Source organism: Coenobita brevimanus, chromosome 18 (genome assembly GCF_032717465.1).
Source record: "Coenobita brevimanus isolate Jiangsu-jjx chromosome 18, ASM3271746v2, whole genome shotgun sequence".
NCBI classification, from domain to species: domain Eukaryota; kingdom Metazoa; phylum Arthropoda; class Malacostraca; order Decapoda; family Coenobitidae; genus Coenobita; species Coenobita brevimanus.
Genome location: NC_136971.1, coordinates 1,215,001 through 1,236,850, shown reverse-complemented (window position 1 = coordinate 1,236,850; position 21,850 = coordinate 1,215,001). Strand labels below are relative to the sequence as shown.

The 21,850-nt window shown below is 43.5% G+C and overlaps 2 protein-coding genes across 2 annotated transcripts in view; one reads left to right on the top strand and one right to left on the bottom strand.

Moving 5' to 3' along the window:
• Positions 1-15,952: 15,952 nt before the first annotated feature.
• LOC145391373 (uncharacterized) overlaps positions 15,953-21,850 on the bottom strand; it is a 7,197-nt gene continuing 1,299 nt past the window's right edge. The window contains exons 2-3 of the mRNA XM_080265971.1: positions 19,551-19,671; positions 15,953-18,057 (exon numbers count right to left, since the gene is read on the bottom strand). Of these exons, the coding sequence (XP_080122097.1) occupies positions 16,243-18,057; positions 19,551-19,671 (1,936 nt within the window). The 3' untranslated portion in view covers positions 15,953-16,242. The remainder of the gene's footprint in view (positions 18,058-19,550; positions 19,672-21,850) is intronic.
• Positions 21,288-21,850, top strand: part of LOC145391374 (agrin) — a 20,586-nt gene continuing 20,023 nt past the window's right edge. The window contains exon 1 of the mRNA XM_080265972.1: positions 21,288-21,316. Coding sequence (XP_080122098.1) covers positions 21,288-21,316 — 29 coding nt within the window. The remainder of the gene's footprint in view (positions 21,317-21,850) is intronic.

The following is a 21,850-nucleotide window of genomic DNA, read 5'->3' as shown; positions in this document are numbered from 1 at the left end:
GAAACTCAACCACACATACCAAGTAGTCAAGGTCCTGCTTGAGACTCCTATTCACACACAGCTCATCCTTGTGGGCGATAAGCCTCATCCTTCTTCCTTGCACCCCGACCCCGCCATGTGGAAGGACCCAGTTCTGACCCTAGCGACGCGCTGTCTGCTACAGGGAGGCGGCTGCTTGCTTAATATCGATGGGTTTGTTCTGCCAGACAAACCAGGGTAAAGCAACAGCAACAATAATAATTAAGTAACGTGACGGTGAACAGTGAATTTCAGAACCCAGTAATTCGAACTTCGAGGTCCAGCAAACTTTTCTGAATATTATAGAAGTTTCATAATTGTACGACTAAAAAGTGGAGCGATTTTCTCGTCCACAGCTGTACCTGACGCCAGACCCGTTGAAGTTCTTGTGCTACCACTGATGCGGCTCATATTACTGTGGGTGTGAGGTGGAGCCAGGATTCCGGGGTCTTGAATGATGTGTGAATGATTATCTGGCCCATTTCTCCTGGTATTCTATTGTTAGTTCTCCCACTTTCGTCCTTTCTCCTTCCTTGTTTCTGGATCCTACCTCACCAAATCTTAATGTGAAGAAAAAGGCAAGATGATAATGATGGTCATGATGATATGATTCTTGTGATGAGCAGCCAGGATTCCCAGGGTTAGAAGGAAGTGTTAATGATCGTCTGGCCCATTTCTCCCAGTATGCTATTGATATTTCTCCCACATTCGTCCTATCTCATTCCTTGTTTCCATATCCTACCTCAATCATTTCCTGTGGCACCCTCGGGGATGCATAGGGCCTCGATGAACTCACACCACCACATCCTATCTTGTGCTAACTCCTCAAGATCTCCCCAACACTCATCTCCAGCTTCCTGTCTCATTGTCCTCACCCACGTCTCTTTTGGCCTTCCTCTACCTCTCCTACCAAGTGCCACCCACCCTGGTGTACCTCGTACTATTCCCTGTCTCCTATACACATGTCCTAGCCACTTCCATCGTGAGAACCTAACATATTCATCGACCGGCTGCACTCCCGTTATTTCTCTAATTCTACTATTTGGTATCCTTTCCCACCACTTAACCCCTAATATTCTTCTAAGTGCTTTGTTTTCAAACACCAAGAATTTATTTTCCATAGTCATTGTGCCGTACCAAGACTAGTGTCCATAAATTAAGATACTCCTAACCATTACCTTATAAAGTTTGATTTTTGTATGCATAGAAAAATTGTTATTATTCCAAATATTTTTAAGCATTCCCATTGCCTGATTAGCCTTCTTTAACCTTTCCTCGAATTCAAAGTTCAAAGAACCATCCTTGGCTAAATAAGTACCTAAATATTTAAACCTATCAACTTGCTTTACAACCATACCTCCAATGACACATTCCTGCGCATTTTCCATATTCATATTGATTATTTCAGTTTTTCCACAATTAATAACCAAACCCACCTTGCGACCTTCACTCACCAAACAGTCCAACACTCTCTGCATCTCTTCTGGCCCATCACAAATCAAAACTATATCATCTGCATAATCTAAATCCAAAAGTTTCCTGTTCTCTCCCCAAAGTATACCTGCACCGGTTTCTGTTCCAACGCGATTCATAATGTAATCAATGACCAATATAAATAGTAAAGGCGATAGAACACCACCCTGAATTACTCCGGACTTGACTTCAAACGAATCACTCAGACAACCATCAACCATCACTTTACAAAATGTGTCCTCATGCATGTTCATAATGACCCTCACAAACTCATCTGGTATTCCATAATGTCTCATGATCTTCCCCATAGTCTCCCTCGAAACACTATCAAAAGCCTTTTCAAAATCAACAAAACAAAGACTTAACGGTACTCTCATTTCATTAACTTGCTGCATCAAATGCCTAACTATAAAGATCTGATAATTGCAACCACGTCCCTTTCTAAAACCAGCCTGTTCATCCCTCAGAATACCCTCAACCACCGGCTCCAACCTATATAACAACACTCTACTGAAAACTTTCAAAGCTATCAGTGACAAAGAGATTCCCCTCCAATTACCACATTCACTCAGGTCTCCATTCTTCGGAACTTTAACAATTACACCATTCTTCCAAACTGATGGTAGTAACCCCGTCACCCATATCTTATTGAATAGCTTGGTCAAGATCATTATTAATCTATCCCCCTCCACTTTAAACATTTCCGGAAATAAACCATCCTCCCCTGGTGCCTTATTATTCTTTAACTGTTTTACTGCTTTCTCCACTTCTGTAAGCCTCAACTCTCCTGTTTCTATATTTAAATCTTCCTGAGCAGACGGTATATCCTCTTCTGGTGGTAGTGGTCTATTAAGAACTGTCTCAAAATGCTCTTTCCATCTATTTTTAATATCTCCATCTTTGGTCAATAAATTTCCTTCCCTGTCTCTAACTGGTATTTCCTTGCGTTTACCTGCATTACCACTCAGTTCTCTAATCGATTCATATGCTATTCTTTGACTCTGTCCATCATTTTTGTTTATTAAGATTTCAGTCTCTGCAACCTTTTCATCCACACATCTTCTTTTATCTCTCCTAGCTAACCTTCTTACTTCTGAATTCAAACTCCAGTACGCAGCTCTTTGCTAATTCAATCTCTCGTTCATCAACGCATTGCATCTCACTCCTCAATTTAGCCTTACCTCTCTTTTTTATCATATCCCACGTTTCCTCTGATATCCATTTCTTTCTCCTGAATCTATGTCTCCTTCCAATCGTACATTCAGCAGTCTCATGCAAAACTTTGTTCACATCCTCCCACATCTCATCTACACTTCTCTCCCCCTTTTCCAACGTTTCCAAAACCAAAAACCTATTTCTGCATTCTAATCTGAATTCCTCCTTTTCTTCTCCTTCCCTTCTAAGCTTAACAATATCGTATCTACCAACACCAGATTTTTCCTTCTTCTGATTTTTAAGTTTAAACCTTATTTTTGCAATGCTGAGTTGATGGTCACTACCAATATCAGCTCCCCGTTTAACATGAACATCTAGCAGAGAACTTCTATGCCTCCTACTGATAGCGATGTGATCAATCTGATTTTTATATTTTCCACACGGCGACACCCAAGTTGTCTTGTGTATATTGCAATGCTGAAAGAGTGTGCCTCCGATGACTAAGTCATTTGCTAGACAGAAGCTTCCAAACCTCACTCCGTTTTCACTCATCCTACTACCAACTCCCATCTTACCCATACATGCCTCAAATCCCTCATTTGAACAGCCCATTACTGCATTAAAGTCTCCTACGCAGATCAAAACATCATGTCTAGGTACCCTTCCTACTCCTTCTTGCAACTTTTCATAAAATGTGTCTTTCCTTTCATCGAGTGCATCATTAGTAGGTGCATAACACACAAACAGACTGATGTTGCCATGATTTGATTTAAACCGTGCGTATAACAATCGCTCATCTATAGGATCCCACTCACATAAAGCCTTATTTGCCTTACAACCCAGCAACAATCCTACTCCCTGATAATGCAGTCCGTCCTGTCGGCCAGATATCAATAAACGTATACCATCCTCCAAATCCAACTTATCGACTCCAGTTAATCTAGTTTCTGTCAGAGCACAAATATCAAGTCCGTAATTTTGAAAAACCTTCATTAACTCATCGATTTTACCGTCATGATTTAGCGTTCTAACATTCCAGTTACCAATTTTAATTGTATTTTTTGCATTAACAAAGGAATTAGATTGTAATTGAGGCAACCGTGAGATTCTTAGCACCCCCTGCCCATTTAAGGGCTGCACGGGACTGGGGGCCATTATTGTTCTCTCAGAGTCCATCAAGGTTTCTTTGGCTAACTTCCTGAACACCTCGCCATTGTGTTGCAGTCGCAGTAGGCAGCTAACTTGCCTGATTGCCCACACCCGAAAGACCCAGCTATGCTGTAGCCAGTCACGTGCCGGCATGCTTCCCAGCCATTTCACTCTCAAGGAGTTCCTCTGCCTGAGAAAGCAACCACCCCCCTGCTCCCGAGGGCTTTTGATCTGTGTAGGCAGAGGGCGATCACTCCCTCACTAGCCATATACAGTGTATATACAGTGTATAGGCTACACTCACCATATATATATTTATTATATATATCTATTAACGCTTGCCATAAAAGACTGAACCTGAGTCTGTTATCTCGCAGCCACATACGAAAAGACATAAAACAAGGCATATCCAATGACTTTCAGTACTGCAATGTATCTTCAAGCTTATTCTTACTTCCGACGACTTTATTCAACTTGGGCAAGATATCTGCTAATGAAACTTGGGCAGGATATCTGGTACACAAGGCTGTATCTACTGCCATCGTTCTAGTTCTAGTATTTTCCACGAAGCTCTTATACAATCGTCCAGAGAGAGCTAAATAAACAAAAAACATATGCTATACTGAGGAAGAGGCAATCGTAACTATAAAGGGCGCTATTCTTAAGCAGTCCACCCTCAGTCACACGAGAAGCCAAACGTAAAAACAAAGTTTTAGTAACACAAGGCATACACAAAATATATAAAATAGATGAAACACGAAGCGAGCGCACACACACACACACACACACACACACACACACACACACACACACACACACACACACACACACACACAGGATGGGTGGACAGTATCTATTTAGATTTCAAGAAAGCTTTTGACACAGTACCACACCAAAGACTTTTATGGAAGCTGTACCATCAAGGAGGAATTCGAGGCAAACTGTTTTGTTGGATGCAAGACTTTCTCATAAAAAGAGAAATGAGGACAGTTCTAAGAGGAAACTACTCATCATGGAAAGAAGTGACTAGTGGAGTACCACAGGGTTCGGTGCTGGCACCAATCATGTTTCTAGTGTACATAAATGATATAAACATTAACACTTGAAATGAGAGCTATCTGAATATGTTTGCAGATGATGCAAAAATACAAAGGAGAATTACTAGCACAGACTCTTGTAGGGAGCTACAAGAAGAATTAAATAAACTTCATGAATGGAGTAGTACATGGCAAATGGAATTCAATGTGGACAAGTGTCATGTAATCAAGTTTGGTAAAAGTGGAAAAAGACCAGATTGGGATTATAAGTTAGGAAATAAAACCCTATACACATCAGAAAGAGAGAAAGACCTAGGTGTGATTATCAATAACAGACTATCTCCGGCTGACCACATCAGCGAGAAGGTACGGAACATGTATACACTGCTTGCAAATATGAGAATAGCATTCACATACATAAATGAAGACATGCTAAAAAGGATAATAACATCATTCATTAGACCAACCCTGGAATATGCATCAGTAGTCTGGAGTCCTCATCTCAAAGAGCATATAGACAAGATTGAAAAAGTTCAAAGGGCCGCTACAAGATGGATACCAAGCTTAAGGGACCTAAGCTATGAAGAAAGACTAAATAAACTGAATCTACCAACACTACAGGAGAGAAGGAAAAGAGGTGACATGATAATGCTATATAAGTGCATATCAGGAAAGGAGAAAATAGACATAAATGATTACTTAACATATGGAGAAGCATCAGCAAGAGGACACTGCAAAAAACTGCATAAGAAGAGAGGTGATAAAGACGTAAGGAAATTCAGTTTCCCAAACAGAGCAATTGATCAATGGAATGCACTACCGAATGAAATAGTGTGTGCCAAAACAATTCACAAATTTAAGGATATGTACGATAAATATGGTCTAAGACACGGGACAATACGAGCTTGACTCATTCCTGTAAAGATACAATTAGGTAAGAACAATTAGGTAAGAACACACACCTCCTGTGATATTTGACTTTGGAAGGACGGACCAACAATAGACCGTAAAGCATAAACCAATTTATATAGGCCTAGTCTCAACTAACCTATCTATATTTACTCTAACTGAACCCTGCCTAACCTCGTATGACCTAATCCAACCCAAATTAACCCAACCTAATCTAACTTAACCTCATCTAACCCAGTCTAATTGTTTTTAACCTCACAATCTCACATAACCTCCACATACCTAACCTAACCAATTCTGACGCAGCCTAACTGCATCTAACCCTACCTAATCCTACCCAGTCTCACTTAACCATACCATATCCGACCTAACCCAACCCAGTCAAGCCTAAAATGACCTAATCCAACCGAACCTAACCCAGCCTAACCCAACCAAATAAAACCCAACCCAAAACCTATCAAAACCGACGTATTCTAAAGCAATCTAACCTAATCCGTCTATATCTAGTCGAACTGAACCCAACCCAATCAAAAATTACCTAATCAGACCAAACCCTGCCCAAAGTGACCTAACCTAACTTTCGATCAGCCATTAATTCGCCAAGAAATTTTGCTGCCTAAAAGTCTACGGATGTCACATTCCAAGTTTCGCCTGTTCTGTGTACACGTACAGTATAACTTTGTGTGTGTGTGTGTGTGTGTGTGTGTGTGTGTGTGTGTGCGCGCGCGTGCGCGCAAGCGCAAGCGCGCGTTTATTTAGGGGTGTGTGAGATGTGCACTGTAAGGAAATATTTTTACTCTCTCTCTCTCTCTTTGCGCAAGCGCGCGTTTATTTAGGGGTGTGTGAGATGTGCACTGTAAGGAAATATTTTTACTCTCTCTCTCTCTCTCTCTCTCTCTCTCTCTCTCTCTCTCTCTCTCTCTTGTGTGTGTGTGTGTGTGTGTGTGTGTGTGTGTGTGTGTGTGTGTATGGAGACATGGCTGTGTCTAAGCTGGATCTTCATGTGTGTAAGTGTGTAAGTGCAGTAAATGGAGAGAGAGAGAAAAAAGTTCGCTTATTCCACTGCGTGTTTCACATTTAGGGCAAGTCTGTCACTTTCCTTACTAAAGCATAATATCAAAAAGCATCATCCATAAGCAAAGAAACACACCAAGTCTCCCCCATCTTTTGAATTTCGGCCAGGGAAGGAAGAAGAGAAGCAGAAGAGGCGGAATATCAGGCGAACTTTTGTCCCCGCCAGTACAGTATGACAAAATTATCATCAGCGCTTAAATTCTTTTCAGTATAACTAGCCTTAACGTTGCTAATGCAGTAATGAGCGTATAGCCAAGATAAGAAAATGCAAAACGGACAAAAATATTATCTATGCTCCTTTGAATCCGGTTGTCTTTTTTTGGTATATTTTTGCATGATTTTATTCATCTTAAGAAAGGTCTCTCATACTGAAGGGGTACGTGACTATCTCTATTCCCCCCTGTTTGAAAAAACTATCCAAAGTTGACAAAAAATCGTCAAGGGATGGAAAGAGTAAAATGAAAAAGATTTCCCCGTGCTCAATGGGTTAGCTTCTACAATCTATACAAACCTTGATATTGCCAAGGTATTAGTGAGCGTAGCCAAGGTAAGAAAATGAAAAACTGAGTATGCATAACTCCAAATCCATAGCGCACAGTATATCAACCATCAATGTTGATGCTGTTGCTGTGGCTCCACGCTCATGTGAACATAAACCCAGTGGACTGTAGGCTGAAGTTGCTCCTCTCCTGCAGTCTGCATTCCTCATGTCGAAGAATAGGGAGAGGTGAGGCACGCCTGTATAATCGAGCAGCGATCACACTAGGGACACCGCGTGAAGGCATCCCTCTCCAGCACTATCAATACTACAGTTCTATAACACGGTATACACTGACCTTAAAATTGCCAAGGCAGTAGTGAGCGTAGCCAAGGAAGTGACATGCCTTGGCCTCTCCTTCAGTGTCATGCAGCTCCTGTGACAGCATAAGGTACTGCTCGTAATAGGGCACCGCCTGTGCAAACTCCCCTCGTGAAGAATGACAGTTTCCCAGGTTCAGAAGGGCGCAAGCTTCCCCTGCAGTGTCCTTCATTTCCCTGGCAATGTTGAGGTGTGAGTGGTAGTGAAGCAGGGCCATTTCGTGCATGCCTAACGCCTGGTATGCCACGGCTAGGTTCCCGTGCGTCGATGCCTCGCTCATGCGGTCGTTCACCTCTTTGCTTATAGTTAATTCTTGCTTGTGGTACTTGATGGCTTGTTCGTAGTAACCCATGGCAGAATACGCATTGCCTATGTTACCATACGCTCTACCCATCCCAGCCCGATCCTGTAGAAGCCTGGCAATGTTCAGATGCGCCTGGTGGAGCTTGAGTGCCGCGTCGTGGTGGCCCATTAGCTGGTACACGATTCCCAGGTTGGAACAAGCACGGCCTTCAGCAACCTTGTCTTTTGTGCTCAGCGCCATGTCTAGCTGCTTCTCGTGCCACCTCTGCGCCTGGCCATAATCGCTCATGCACCGTGCAGCATGGCCGAGCCCTGCATACGCCCGTGCCTCTATAGTACGGTCCCCAAGGTCCTGTGCGATCCTGAGCACGTGATTGTGAAACGCTATGGCTTGGTCGAAGTTCCTCTTATAGTGATGACTAGAGCCCAAATTACTATAGGCCCTAGCTTCCTCCACTTTATTATTTAGATGCTTGGCTATTCTTAGATGCTCCATATGACAATCCACAGCGCTGTCGAAGTCCCCCATGGCTAGATACACGGCTCCAACATTGCCTATTTCCCTGGCCTCTTGGAGCTTATCGCCCATCTGTTTGACCAGCTGGACGCATTGCTTGTGAGAGACCAGGGCGTTGGGGTAGTCTCCAATGGCAGTGTAGACGTGGCCGAGGCTGGTGAGGGCGGACGCTGCTGCCTGGGTGTCTTTGCACTTCATGGCGAGGACGAGCTGGTATCTGTGTGGTCATGAGTCCTACAGATTATCTATATATATCTTTTTATTTTTAACAACCAGACGATCTTATACAGCTTCGACAGAACTTTTAGAACAGAAGGGGTGAGATAATAGGAGAGAGAGAGAGAGAGAGAGAGAGAGAGAGAGAGAGTCAGTCAATGAAACCGTCTAACACCAGTGAAAGAAAAAAATGGTTGAAGGGAATACAAACAGAGGCAGGTGAGCCCATACACTGTATTGTACACTCGATCAAAAAACCATCTTTACACAGGCGATCGAGAGTTCAACAGTGAGGGCTGGTGTTTATCGTTTTTGTTTTTGTTTTTCCAGCCAAATATTTCCAAATGAACAGTTCGCTTCATGTTAAATAATGTTCCTTCTTCGTGTTAAATAATGTTCTTTCTTCGTGTCATACTGATTAAATTACTGACCATGTACAAATGTGAGTAATTATTGGCGAATATTTTCATACTTTTCGTTCGCTGCTCTAAATTGTAAGGTGGAAAGGGGTATAGGCCATTGTTTTGATCGGGTGTACTTGATCATGTGCCTCTCTCTCTCTCTCTCTCTCTCTCTCTCTCTCTCTCTCTCTCTCTCTCTCTCTCTCTCTGTCGCCTGGCAAAAATCGTCCGGCATTATCGGAAATTTTAGATACGAATTTCCCGACCACAAAAGGATTAATTTCTCCTCACCTCACGCCCAAACTATGCCTGTGGAATATTGCATTAATTTCTTTCTGTTTCTTATTGTGTGTGTGTGTGTGTGTGTGTGTGTGTGTGTGTGTGTGTGTGTGTGTGTGTGTGTAAGTAAGTAAGTAAGTAAGGTGCAACGCTGTAATTTCAGGAGAGTTTGTTGATGAAGATTAATGGGTGTTTGGCGTGAGGTAGGAGTGAGGGAAGTGTAGTAACGTAACAAACGAAGGAAAGAGAGGAGAGGAGGAAGGAAGTGGAAGAACAGAAAGGAGGAGGAGGAGGAGGAGGAAAGAAGTAGAAAAATAGAAGAGAGGAGGAAGGAGATAAAAGAACAGAAGAGAGATGGAAGGAAGTGATAGAACAGAAGAGAAGGGAGAGTATGGGAATAGAAGAAAGGAGGAAGGAAGTGGAAGAAGAGATGAGAGGAGGAATGCAGTGGAAGAAGGGGCGAGAGGAGGAAGGATGTGGAAGAAAAGAGGAGAGGAAGGGAGTGGAAGAATAGAACAGAGAAGGAAGGAAGAGGAAGAACAGAAGAAGGGAGGAAGGAAAAAGTGAAAGGCGTTTTCTAGACCCTACCTCACACCATCCTTGGGTGGGAAAACAAAAATACGATGATGATGATGATGATGATGATGATGATGATGATGATGGTGGTGGTGGTGGTGATGAGAGTATGCGACGAAGGGCGAGAATAGATGAGGCAGCATAAAAGTGAAATAAATAGATTTAAAAAAAAAGTATTTATAAAAGATCTTATCGAATATAAAGAATAAAAAAAAAAAATCGTGATGAAAAGGGAAGAGAGAAAAATCACTAGGGTGCCGTGTGATTTTATTTTCTACGTCCAAACTATTTTACTCTGCTTAAGAAAGGCAGGTCGTACTGAATTGTTTAAATATTCAAAAGAAATATGGCGTTATTTTTATGCTATGTGTGTACTCTTGGCCAAAATGTTGATCACGATTTATTTCCTCAGCTTTCTGTTAAGCTTAGTAAAATCGTCTGTTGTTAGTCGAGAAAATAAATAGTAGGTGATTCGCAGCCAAAGGTTTAACAAGCGCGTTCGTCGACCGCGAGACCTGCGTCGCACCAAGAAAAGACCAAAGTGAGGAAGGGTAAAGAAATGGGCATGGTGAGCAAGGGAATGGGTGGGATGGTTTCGCGTCTCAGTGGGCGGTGGGGCTGGGACAGAAGAGTATCCTTTGTGGAGGCGGATGTTGCAGGATCAGTAATTTGAATGCAGTGAATATCTATTTCAAAACATCCTCCAAGAAGGAAAGTGTCAGGGAAGGTAAAGAAACGAGTGTGAGGGACAAAGAAATGGGTGAAATGAGCTGCAGTTGTGGTGGGGTGAGGAGGGGCCATGGGATTATACGCTGTGAAAATGGATGCTGTAGGGAGCATGGACTGACTGCGGTGATGGTTTGTTTAAAAGTCTTCTCCAACAATTACCAGAAATTAAGCTCGAGTTGCTGTCACATGCCTGGCGTCTTTTTACCCACGCAACAAGTGGAAACGTACACAGAAAACGGATGAGTGTGTGATGGAGGAGAGTTCACCAACAGTATAATGAACTGAACCCCTGGCGGTAGTGGAGGAGGTTCCGGAATAACGGCATGAGGACGAGTCAAACAAAAAAGAAAAAAGCTTTAGAACTGGATCCTATTATAGAGGACCGGACTCTTTTTTTATGGAGAATCAGATGCCTTTGTAGAGAGGTGCATTGTTTTGTGAAGAATGGGCCCTGTTCTGCGGAATGAGATTTCGTTGTATAGGGTTGAATAGCACTGTAGACTGAACTGGATCCCTTAAAAGTACTCTGGATTCAGTAGCCAAGAATTTCGTTCCGTTAGAGGTGAGAGAATGTGTGTTAATCTTGTTAGTGATGATGCTGACTTGGCGATATCGGTCATATTAACACTCAGCCTCCCATGACTCACTCTCAGCTGATTAAAATCGTCTGACGTTAGCTGAGTCAAATAAGAAGAGTCAGTTGGGATAAAGTACTAAAGTTGAGCCGACCATGAAAGGGATGATTAGTAGTGTTATTCCCTTGAGAGGTATAGAAGTGACCTCTTATCCTCGTAACCCCGCAAGCTTGGGGAACTTATTTATTTTATTAATTTATTTTTCCTCTTCCTACCGTCAGACGATTCTATTCAGCCTAGAGACTTCGAACAGGGGAAGGGGAGGGGGTTTAGATATAGCCTTCATTAACCCTTCCCTATATCAGGTTCTCTTCCAGCTTGATAAAACCAGTCTGGGATGTAAACTCTTTTTAACCTGGCTCAGATTTAAGACCATTTGTGGGAAGTTTCACGTAGTTCGGTAGCTGAACAAGGGAATACTACAGCTCTTCATCCTTTCCACAGCACTTTCCCTTAATTATCATCGTGTTCTGGTGTTAATAAGTTGTTAAAACAGAACAGTCAAAATGGAGAAATGTCAGTTTTAGGCCAAGTTAGAGTAAAAAGGGTATAGTAGCCTGAGTTAAAACGAAAAGTGCGTCATTGTAGTGTAGGGGATAACATAGGATAATTAACCCCTTCAGCACAATTATTACATTCGTAGTTATTCTTGCGGCCCCTAGACGATTTTATTTAGCTCCGGACAGACTTTCCAGGCTGGGGGGGGGGTAGATACAACCATCATTAATGTCTTCACAGCTACAAATCCTCCCTGAGATGAATAAAAATCGCCTGGCGGTGGCGTGAATAACACTGGTGGTCGTGTTTTTCTAGTGGTTTATTCCAGTTAACCCCAGATGATTTTATTCAGCTGAGAATTAGTCACAGGAGCTCCAGAGGATTAATGGTGTCTGTATTAACCTTCGCGCTGTTGGAACAATTTTAGCACTCTTTGCAGGCAACGCGAGACTGTATTATTTATACGAGATTGAAATATAGGAACCTGAGAATTAATATGAACAACATGTCTGACTGGAGTGGTTTATATACATGATTCGATACCCTGGTGATTTAGTGGTTCCAAGGCTCCATGCGGAGTGACATCCCTGTGTAGGTTCGATCCCCATGGGGTGACTCCAGTTTTTTCTGTCATGTAATGCCATCAAGGGAGGTAAGCCAGCCACCTACCCTTACATGTACTGGACTACGATATCCGAGCTTCTCATGCTCTTGCTCCTGGTGCTCATCGTCTGCCTTCCGATGCATTATCTGGAAACATAGATATTAGAATGATCCACGGTTTTGTATGATAGAAATTCTGTTTTGTGGTTTACGATGTCTGAGAGATGAAGAAGGAGAAGGTTTAAGAGTAATGCCTACTGACTACACGAGCCATTAGTGTAGGTTATCAGTTTTGCTAAATCTCACTTTTATACTAGAATTTGACCCATAACCATCGATGTCTATCTTGGTTCCTGTTTGTACTACTGTGTGATCAAGAACAAAGGGACACAGACTTTATACGGGGGTCTGACCGGCCAAGAATCAGGGAGTTGTGGAAAGAACTGGCAGGGGGAACAGGGCCACGGAAAGGGAGAACGAACTACGGGCGGGAAGGAATGGGGAAAGGAGGGAGGGAGATGGGGAGGGATGGAATGTTACTCTGGCACATTTGGCCTGAGGTTGTGATACGTGAGGAGCAACCCACAAACACGTACACTCCCCCTGCCTGCCACCTGTCTCATGCCCTCACCAGCCCTCCCTCCCACCCTCCTTTGTCACCTGCCTTCTACCTCCCTCCTTTGTCATTTGCCCTCTCCCTCCCTCCCTTGCTACCTTTCTCTCTCTCCCATCTTTCTACAGCTCTCTTTTCCCCTCCCATTCAACAGCACTGCCTTTCCCCTCCTGTTCCCCTCCCCTATCCCTTCCTCATGCCCTCCCCCTCCTGTCTTCTGCCTTCTCTCTCCTTCCTGTTATCTACTTCTTTCCCTCCTTTCTGCCCTTTCCCACCTTCCTCATTCCCACCCTCCCTTCCTGCTTCTGCCACCTGTCTCCTGCCATCCCCGTCCCTCCCTCCCTCTGCTCCCACCCCTCTGCCCTTTCCTCCTCCGTTCCCTGCTCTTCATATATGCAACTGATCAACCCTGGACCTGTCTTCCTCATTCTGTGCTTCTTTACCCATGGCCTCCAGTTTCATTAGGCATCTCGAAATGAAACTAATCATGATTCTGTCTCTTTTGTTTAGTTTCGTCTGTCCATTGCCTTTGGTTCTTTACGGTTGCATTTAAAAGATCAGTGAGGCAGACGAAGCGTACATCTTCTCTTTAAATAAATACTATAGAGATGGCGATGTGAGAAGAAACAGAAAACGCAATAAATGAGTAAAAAAACACAAAACAGACCAATAACGGAGTACTGTTAAAGGCGACAAAATACCGCAATAACGGAGTGAAAGAGAGACACAGCCCAATAACGGAAAAGTCACAGTGTAGTTTTATGATCTGCAGATGAAGTCAGCACAGGAAGAGGACGGAGGAAAAAAAAAAACTGACTCTTGGCACGGTAAATGTAAGATGATTTGCGGGGTAACGGAGGCGCGGGGGTGAGACAGACGTGTTTGCTGTTCAACGGAGCCTGGCAACGCTTGGCGGAGTGTCTGGCGCGTTCGTTGTGTCCCACCTTGAACCCTTTCCACGCCGGGGCCAGAATCGGACATAGGGACGTATTCAAAGTAGCTGGATAGATCTCGTAACGCATCTTTCTTGGCTATTTATTATTCACTTGGACCTCTTTAACGGCTTTTATGTTGCTGATGCAAATTGCCAATATTAAAACTTTGAAAATAGCTTACAAGAGAAAGTTAAGGTCCAATACGGAAAGTAAGTCGCTGCAGAGGAAGTGCCACGAAGTCTCCTATTCCACTTACAGGTAGGGTACGGGCCATTGAGTCTTTGGGAGAGGGGATGAGTTGGAGGAAGGGCAACCCAGTGGCAGAGGACGGGGCGACGTGGAGGCGATTGTTTGTGGCCACCCCATACGGGATTAGTGCGTCTGACAATAAATCAATAGACGGAAGAACAGAAGAACAGCCCTATTCACTGATCCACTTTCTCTCCTAACACTGGGATCCGGCTTATCAAGAACACAGCCAGTGGAACCAGGTGCTCTGAGCCCATACTCTGTGTGTGTGTGTGTGTGTGTGTGTGTGTGTGTGTGTGTGTGTGTGTGTGTGTGTGTGTAGCATTGTCTTTTTCCGCCACTGAACTAGGTGAAATAATTACAAAAGGACGAAAATCTGGGCCAAGTCAAGGTGAAAGGGTCATAATTATACCCCTTGAAGGTAGAAACAGCCTGAATCCACCAGTCTGACCGGCCTGGAAATCAAAGTCAGGGTATAGGGTGGTGAGTAGGAAGATTTAACATAGAGATGGCAGTAATATAACCTCTTCAGTCCGATAACACTCAACAGTCGAAGTTACAACCATGTCCCCATTTACACGGCTGGGTATCCAAGGGCAAGAGAGAAGCAAACTTTGTCCAGGAGGCTGACCGGCACAGGAACCGAGTATGGGTAATTTGAATCTGTGTGTGTGTGTGTGTGTGTGTGTGTGTGTGTGTGTGTGTGTGTGTGTGTGTGACAGAGAGACAGACACACGCAAATGAAAAATAATTCCTGCCATATCCTTAGCAGCGCCGGTATTGTAAGTAGCATAAGAGCCTTCGTAGCACTTTACCTTCAGCGATTTATTTAACACATTACATCCTTTTATCCTCCTTTACAGATGCAACCTATAGGAAGCTCCCTAACACTTATTCCTTAGTGATTCATTTTTGGATACGGGTAGCTAGTATCGTATAGTACGTTATTTTGGCAGACTATGGTGATACTAGAATGATTTAAGTAACACAGAAGCGGACGGAATGGTGTAATACGCAAAATAAATCGTTTAGGAAGAGGTGCTAGGGGAGCTTCCTTGATCGACGGGACCTATGTTGATATCAAAACAGTACAGGAGAATATCACTGTGTACAACGCATAATAATTCGCTGAGAAAATGGTGCTACGAAGTCTCCAGAGAACAACAGCACCTCGTATCTTGTCTTTAAATCCGCTTTCATTATATCTTATCTCTTCCTCGTTATGCACTGTTTCGTTTTTTCTGCTTCGTTATTTTTTCTTCGTTGCGGCAAGTGCTAATTTATCCAGTCCTCGTCTGTACATTTTCTGTCTTTTCTTCTTGATAATTTAGCATTCAGGGATTTTTGCCTTGTCTCCCTCTGTGTTTTCTCCATTAGCCTCCCCTGCTTTTCCTTCACCCTTATATCCTTCACCCTTATATCCTTCACCCTTATACCCTTCATCCTTATATCCTTCACCCTTATATCCTTCACCCTTATATCCTTCACCCTTATATCTTTCACCTTTATATCCTTCACCCTTATATCCTTCACTCTTATATCCTTTACCCTTATATCCTTCACCCTTATATCCTTCACCCTTATATCCATCACCTTTATTTCCTTCATCCTTATATCCTTCACCCTTATACCCTTCACCCTTATATCCTTCACCTGCCTCCCCTTTCCTTCCCCTTTTCTCCTATTCCTCGTAAACACATTAATACAAGACATTGACACTTGATTTTATTTAAGATATTCAAGTACACTACAGATTTTTATTTATATTGCACACAAATAGATATACATGTATGTACAGTGCACACACACACACACACACACACACACACACACACACACACACACACACACACACACACACACACACACACACACACACACATTGGAAGCCTAAGACAAATCTGCCCATATTCTAGTGCATTACATTAAGAAATACGGATGCCCAAATGAAAATTCAAAATGAATGTCTGCTGAGCTTCTAAAATTTCACCACAAAGCATCATACAAAGCTTCTTTATTCAATCTCCTCGTAGATATCCTCCTCGTCGCTGAAAGTGCTTTTAGCTGAGGGAGGCTGGGGATGATTTGGTGGAGCTGGTGGTTTGGCGGGTGGCGGCCTCTTTGGTTGTTGCGTCGCCCCGCCTCTTGCTGCTCCAGTACCTGGTGGCTTGGAAGCACCGGGAATATTACGAACCCAGTCTGGCTTATTTGCGGGTTTTGGTGTGGTGTGCAGGAAGGATGGTTTATTTGTTACAGATGGTGGTTTGGCGACGTTACGGGTGTCGGTGTGGATGTCCGCTACGTCGTCGTACGTTTCAGCATCGTCCGTGGGTGGTGGCGGTGGCGGCAGATGGTCACGGTCATCGGAAGAAGACGACGAAAACTTTGCCGAACTGAGAGCAGAGTTTGTGCGAGAAGGAGGTGGAGGCGGACGAGGCTTAGGTGTCTTTAGCTTTTCTGGCACTTCGTTTATCAAACTTTGGTTTTTGTTGGCTTCGAACGACTCTTTAATGGGTAGAGGAGGACCAAGAGGAGGTGGAGGGCCATTGTAGGGAGTGTGAACAAAACCTGGAGGATGGCCAGGGAGATGTGGTGCATTTCCTGGGAAAAAGCTCTGTGGCTGTGCTGTGTCTGGAGAGCACACATCCTCATACACGGGTTCTTCATTTGACTCATCCTCTTCAGTCTCCTTAGGAGAGAGGTTTGTCTGGAGCGGTGGACGCGAAGCAGGCAGAGGTGGCGCACCGTGCTCCTGTTGTACCGAATCTCGAACATTTACGTCGTCATACCATTGATCGTCATCTTCTACCGGTATAGGGGGAGGGGATCTCTCAGGCACTGGGGAGGGAGAGAGGGGTTTAGAGGTAAGGTCTGGGGATTTCGTGGACGAGGGGGCGTCAGGAGACAATAGTTCAATCCTGTCTTTGTCTTGAGTAATCATCTTCTTCATCCTACCTTGAGCGAAATATACCGCGGCACCTCCGACTACAATCCCGGCCACCAGACTGACAACAACCCCAACTATCCACGGCTTGGAAGACGGACAATCTAATATGAAAGCTAGAGGCTTTACACCACCTGCAGCGCCAGCGAGTCTGATTGATACACCGGTGTAACTGCCTATCGTTACATTTTCGAATTGTAGAGAACCACGTGATAGGATCAGTGAGTCAACTTCAACGTTAATGAATACGCTGTTCCTTATTGTCAAACTGTCGTTCAGCTCAATGATGAAAGCCGTCGAGTCCAGGGTTTTGAACGTGACTTCTTCCATCAGCAGTGGTCCATTGGCAATCACCAACCCATTTGTGTATACACGATCAATTATTACATTCTTGATAACTGATCGGCCGTTGCTTGTGTTGTATGTTAAGTCGTGGACGTTGGAGATGGTTGAGTCTTCTGCCTGGAACTGGAAGTCACCTTCAAGGACCATTCGTGTGATATCAGTTATGACCGATTTGACAATGGTGGACTTATCTAAAGTTGCTTTAATATTCATGTCATGTACAGTCGAGTCCAACATATCAAACTGTTCCACGGAGTTCAGGTTGATTTTTGTCGCCACGGAATTTATAAGTTTGATATTTTTGGTCACATGAGAAATATAGTTTGCTTGAGAATCTTCCAGGACCAGTATGTACAAACAATCACCCGTCTTTCTGGCGGTGGAGCTGGTAGTGGTGATGGCCTGTGAGGACTCCACAGTCACTTTTTCAATCCTTGCAAAACACTGTTCCGTCAGGACCAGACTTGAGGCGTTGATCACTATCCAGTCATTCCAGTGGGTCTGGTTATTCCCCTCCGTCATCACTGCGTCCCGGTCAGGCTAGAACGAAAAGGAGGACTGAGTAAAGCAGCTTGGTAATCAAGGAAGTAAGCAAATGTAGGACATGTTAAGCATTATAACTTAGTTTTACCTGCAGTAGTAGCCTACTCTAAGTTTTTCGCCACTTGCACAAAAGAACCGAAATGAAAACTGTAATTACGTAAGTTTAAAATTATATTCACCTTTGACTTTCATACTGGCTTTTGTATATTTTGTATATATATAAATATATATACAGAGAGAGAGAGAGAGAGTATACCGATATCCACAAGGAAAATTGAAACGTGAAGTATCCCGAACGCTCTCGTGTATTCACAAAATGAGTTGCCCTCCGGGACCCGTCAAACGGCTTGAACGTGTAGGCATATGAAATATGCAGTATGTAGTAAAGCTGCCCTCCTGTGCCAGACGTGTGCAAGCCGGCTGTTACAATGAGCCTATATAGATACACAAAACAGCCTGAAATATTTCGTGTCCCGTTTTTTATTTGTGGATATCAGTCTATGTGTAAATCGCTTGTATCAGACTTATTAAATTGCCTAGACAGATGGATAGTCTAATAGATGGGTTGGAAAGTAGGTAGGTAGGCAGGTAGGTAGATAGATAGATAAATAGATAGCTAGATAGACAGATTGATAGATAATACGTAGATACAGGCCTCTTCCACTCCTGCACCTGGCTGTTCCTAGTGTTTTGCTGGGACGGATCAGTCAATGTTATCAATATCCAGCGTTATTTATTCGTTGCCTATTCCCACTACCACACCCACGCCCACACCAGCAGACTGAGCTACTGGGGTGCCTTTTTCTGACCACCTTATACGTCATGCAGTCCTTCCATTTCTCATCATTTTACTTTCTCACACACTCAGTTAACTGTCTGACACGCTCATATAGCTTACTCTCACACTCATGTAGCTTACTCACACACTCATGTAGCTTTCATACACACATATGTAGCATTCTCAGACACTCATTAGCTTTCTCACACACTCATTTAGCTTACGCACACACTCATGTAGCTTTCTCACACACTCATGTGGTTTTCTTACACTCATGTAGCTTTCTTACACACTCATGTAGCTTTCTCACACACTCATGTAGCTTTCTCACACACTTACCTAGCATACTCACTTACTCATGTAGATTTCTCACACACTCATGTACAGTAGCTTGCTCACACACTCATGTAGCTTTCTCACACACTCATTTATCTTACGCACACACTCATGTAGCTTTCTCTCACGCTCATGTAGCTTTCTCACACACTCAGTGAGCTTTCTCACACTCTCATGTGGCTTTCTCAGACGCTACCTAACACGCCTGCTCTCACTTTCAAAATTACTTACATATACCCTTGCACCCACCCTTTATATACCAGTCTCTCTCTCTCTCTCTCTCTCTCTCTCTGTGGTTTGTGTGTGTGTGTGTGTGTGTGTGTGTGTGTGTGTGTGTGTGTGTGTGTGTGTGTGTGTGTGTGTACGGGCGCCTTACCTGGTTCGTCAAATCACAAATGAGGGTTTGGTTGGGAAAATGGGTGCAGAATTTAGTTTCTCCTGAGATGTGGATTTTGCCACGCACCCGCATCACCCCAGCCGTCCACACCACCCACAGCCTGTAAAGATAGACGCCTTCATCACCATCGCTTAATTCCAGTAGGTTATTGATGATGATGATGATGATGATGGTCGTAGTGGTGGTGGTGGTGATGGTGTGGTCCCATGCTCATCTGAACGTGAACTTAGTGGACTGCAGGCTGAAACTGTCATTTTACCAGCGATCCACCACCCTTCTTTCCCGGGGTTAGGAATGATATCGGAGCTACGTTTATATTTTCTGGCAGCTGCACCACCCTTCTGTATCGGTGGCACCACGTGAAGGCATCCCTATCCAGTCCCATTCACACCTTCACTACGGTGGCATATTTTAAAATTTATTATTGCTGCCACACTGCATTTTAAATTTTTAACCTGTGCCATCATCAAAGACTCAAAATACATTCACCTATTTTTTCCCCTTTACTATTGCTATACTCATTTGACTCTAAATTGGCCTAAAATTGCTATCTCCCCATCTTGAATGCTGAGTTGTAGCAATAGGTTTAACACTTGACTTTGATGCTAGTCACGAAGAAGTCAGCCGTAGTACTGTCAGTTTTCTGCCATTAAATCACGTTAAAGAACCTGCAAAAGGACAATAATTTCAGCCAAGTTAAAATGAAGAGAGTGTACCACAAGACCGTTCACTCAGTACAGGGGAAAATTTAGGTACGTGTGTGTGCTCCAAATAGGTACCCACTTCTCCCCTATGACGTGTTATAAATATTCTGTTGTTCTTACCTCCGGACGATTTTATTTCACCTAAGGGATTTTTCAAACTGGATGAGGGAGATGCAGCTTTCATTAACTCCTTCACCACTAGATGTTTTTCCCCCCCCCCCTCCACGAACTTGGCCCAGATTTTCGTCCTTTTGTGGCATATTTCCGCTCATTGGCAGAAAAAGGCATATGATTCTGCATTCTTTCCATAGCACTTCTTCATGACTAGTGTCGTATTCTTGTATCAGTCTAGTATTACAATTTACAGTAGCACAAGACAGAGGGAAGACAGTTTTAGATCAAGTTAGAGAGCTGTCCTAAATTTTAAAAAATCGTCATGTGTAGGGGTTAATTCACAGGAGGCCAGACGAGGTGCACAGTGCAGGATTAACCCCCTCAGTCCGCTGGTGTATTTTCTTTAGTTAATTCTTACTACCTCCTGTCGGTTTAATTATGTATAAGAGAGCATTCTCGAACTAGAAGTGCTGGATGTAGTCTTCAGGGACTCTTTCACTACAAGAGGTCTCCCCGAAACTAAATAAAATTTTTTGCAGCAAAAATGAAATACAAAATATGTCACCGGACTGAAGGGGTTGACCCAATAGTTGCGGGTTACTCTGCGCTACAGCTCATACATGCAACGTCAGTAGCGGAAGTATTACTCGAGATTATTTGAAGACCTTTGACTGGTTGAATTTCTCTCATCTCAACCAAGTCGTCTGGTGTTATCCTAATCAAATTCTTTCAGTACACCGGCACCAGCGTAACAGTCAATCTATTGGTGTGCGCTGTGGCCACTAACCTATTCAGCTTTGGTTATTTATCGAGGATAGGGAGAGAGGAACCCCTCCCCCTCATGACTGGTAGATAGATACAAAACTGACATTACAATTTACTGTACATAGGGGAATCAATGTACGGTATGACATACCATAAAAATTCATAATCAGTTGGGTGTTTGTCCTGTCGAATTTTGTAAAGTAACTTTATGCCAAGTACAGTGACATCTAGGATGAGAATCATGTAAGTCTGGGGTCAGGGAACATCTTGCCCTCGCTTCGTTCAGTGCTCAGGTCATAGGTCTGTAAACACACGATGAAGTCTCTGTAATAACTGTGATTTGTTTTACAAGGAAGGGCAAAGAAAGGAAACGCATAACCTTCCCTTGCCGCTTGTTCTTCCTGTCAATCAAAATGTGAGTTATGACATGGAGGTAATCTTAAGTTAGCTGTGGATCCAGGCCCAGTGCTCTTCTGTTCATTCACTCCTGCGTCCTTTAGTAATGGACCAATTACCCACAACACTGGCCCGTGTTATCGCTGGATTAGGAAGCTGTACCTATCACTTCTTCCGGTCGATTTTATTGAGCTCAGGATAAACTTTTCCAACTGAAAGGGTTAGATACGGTCAACATTAACCCGATTCACCACTGGGGTACTCTCCAGAACTGATTAAAATCGTCTAGTATCGCCAAGA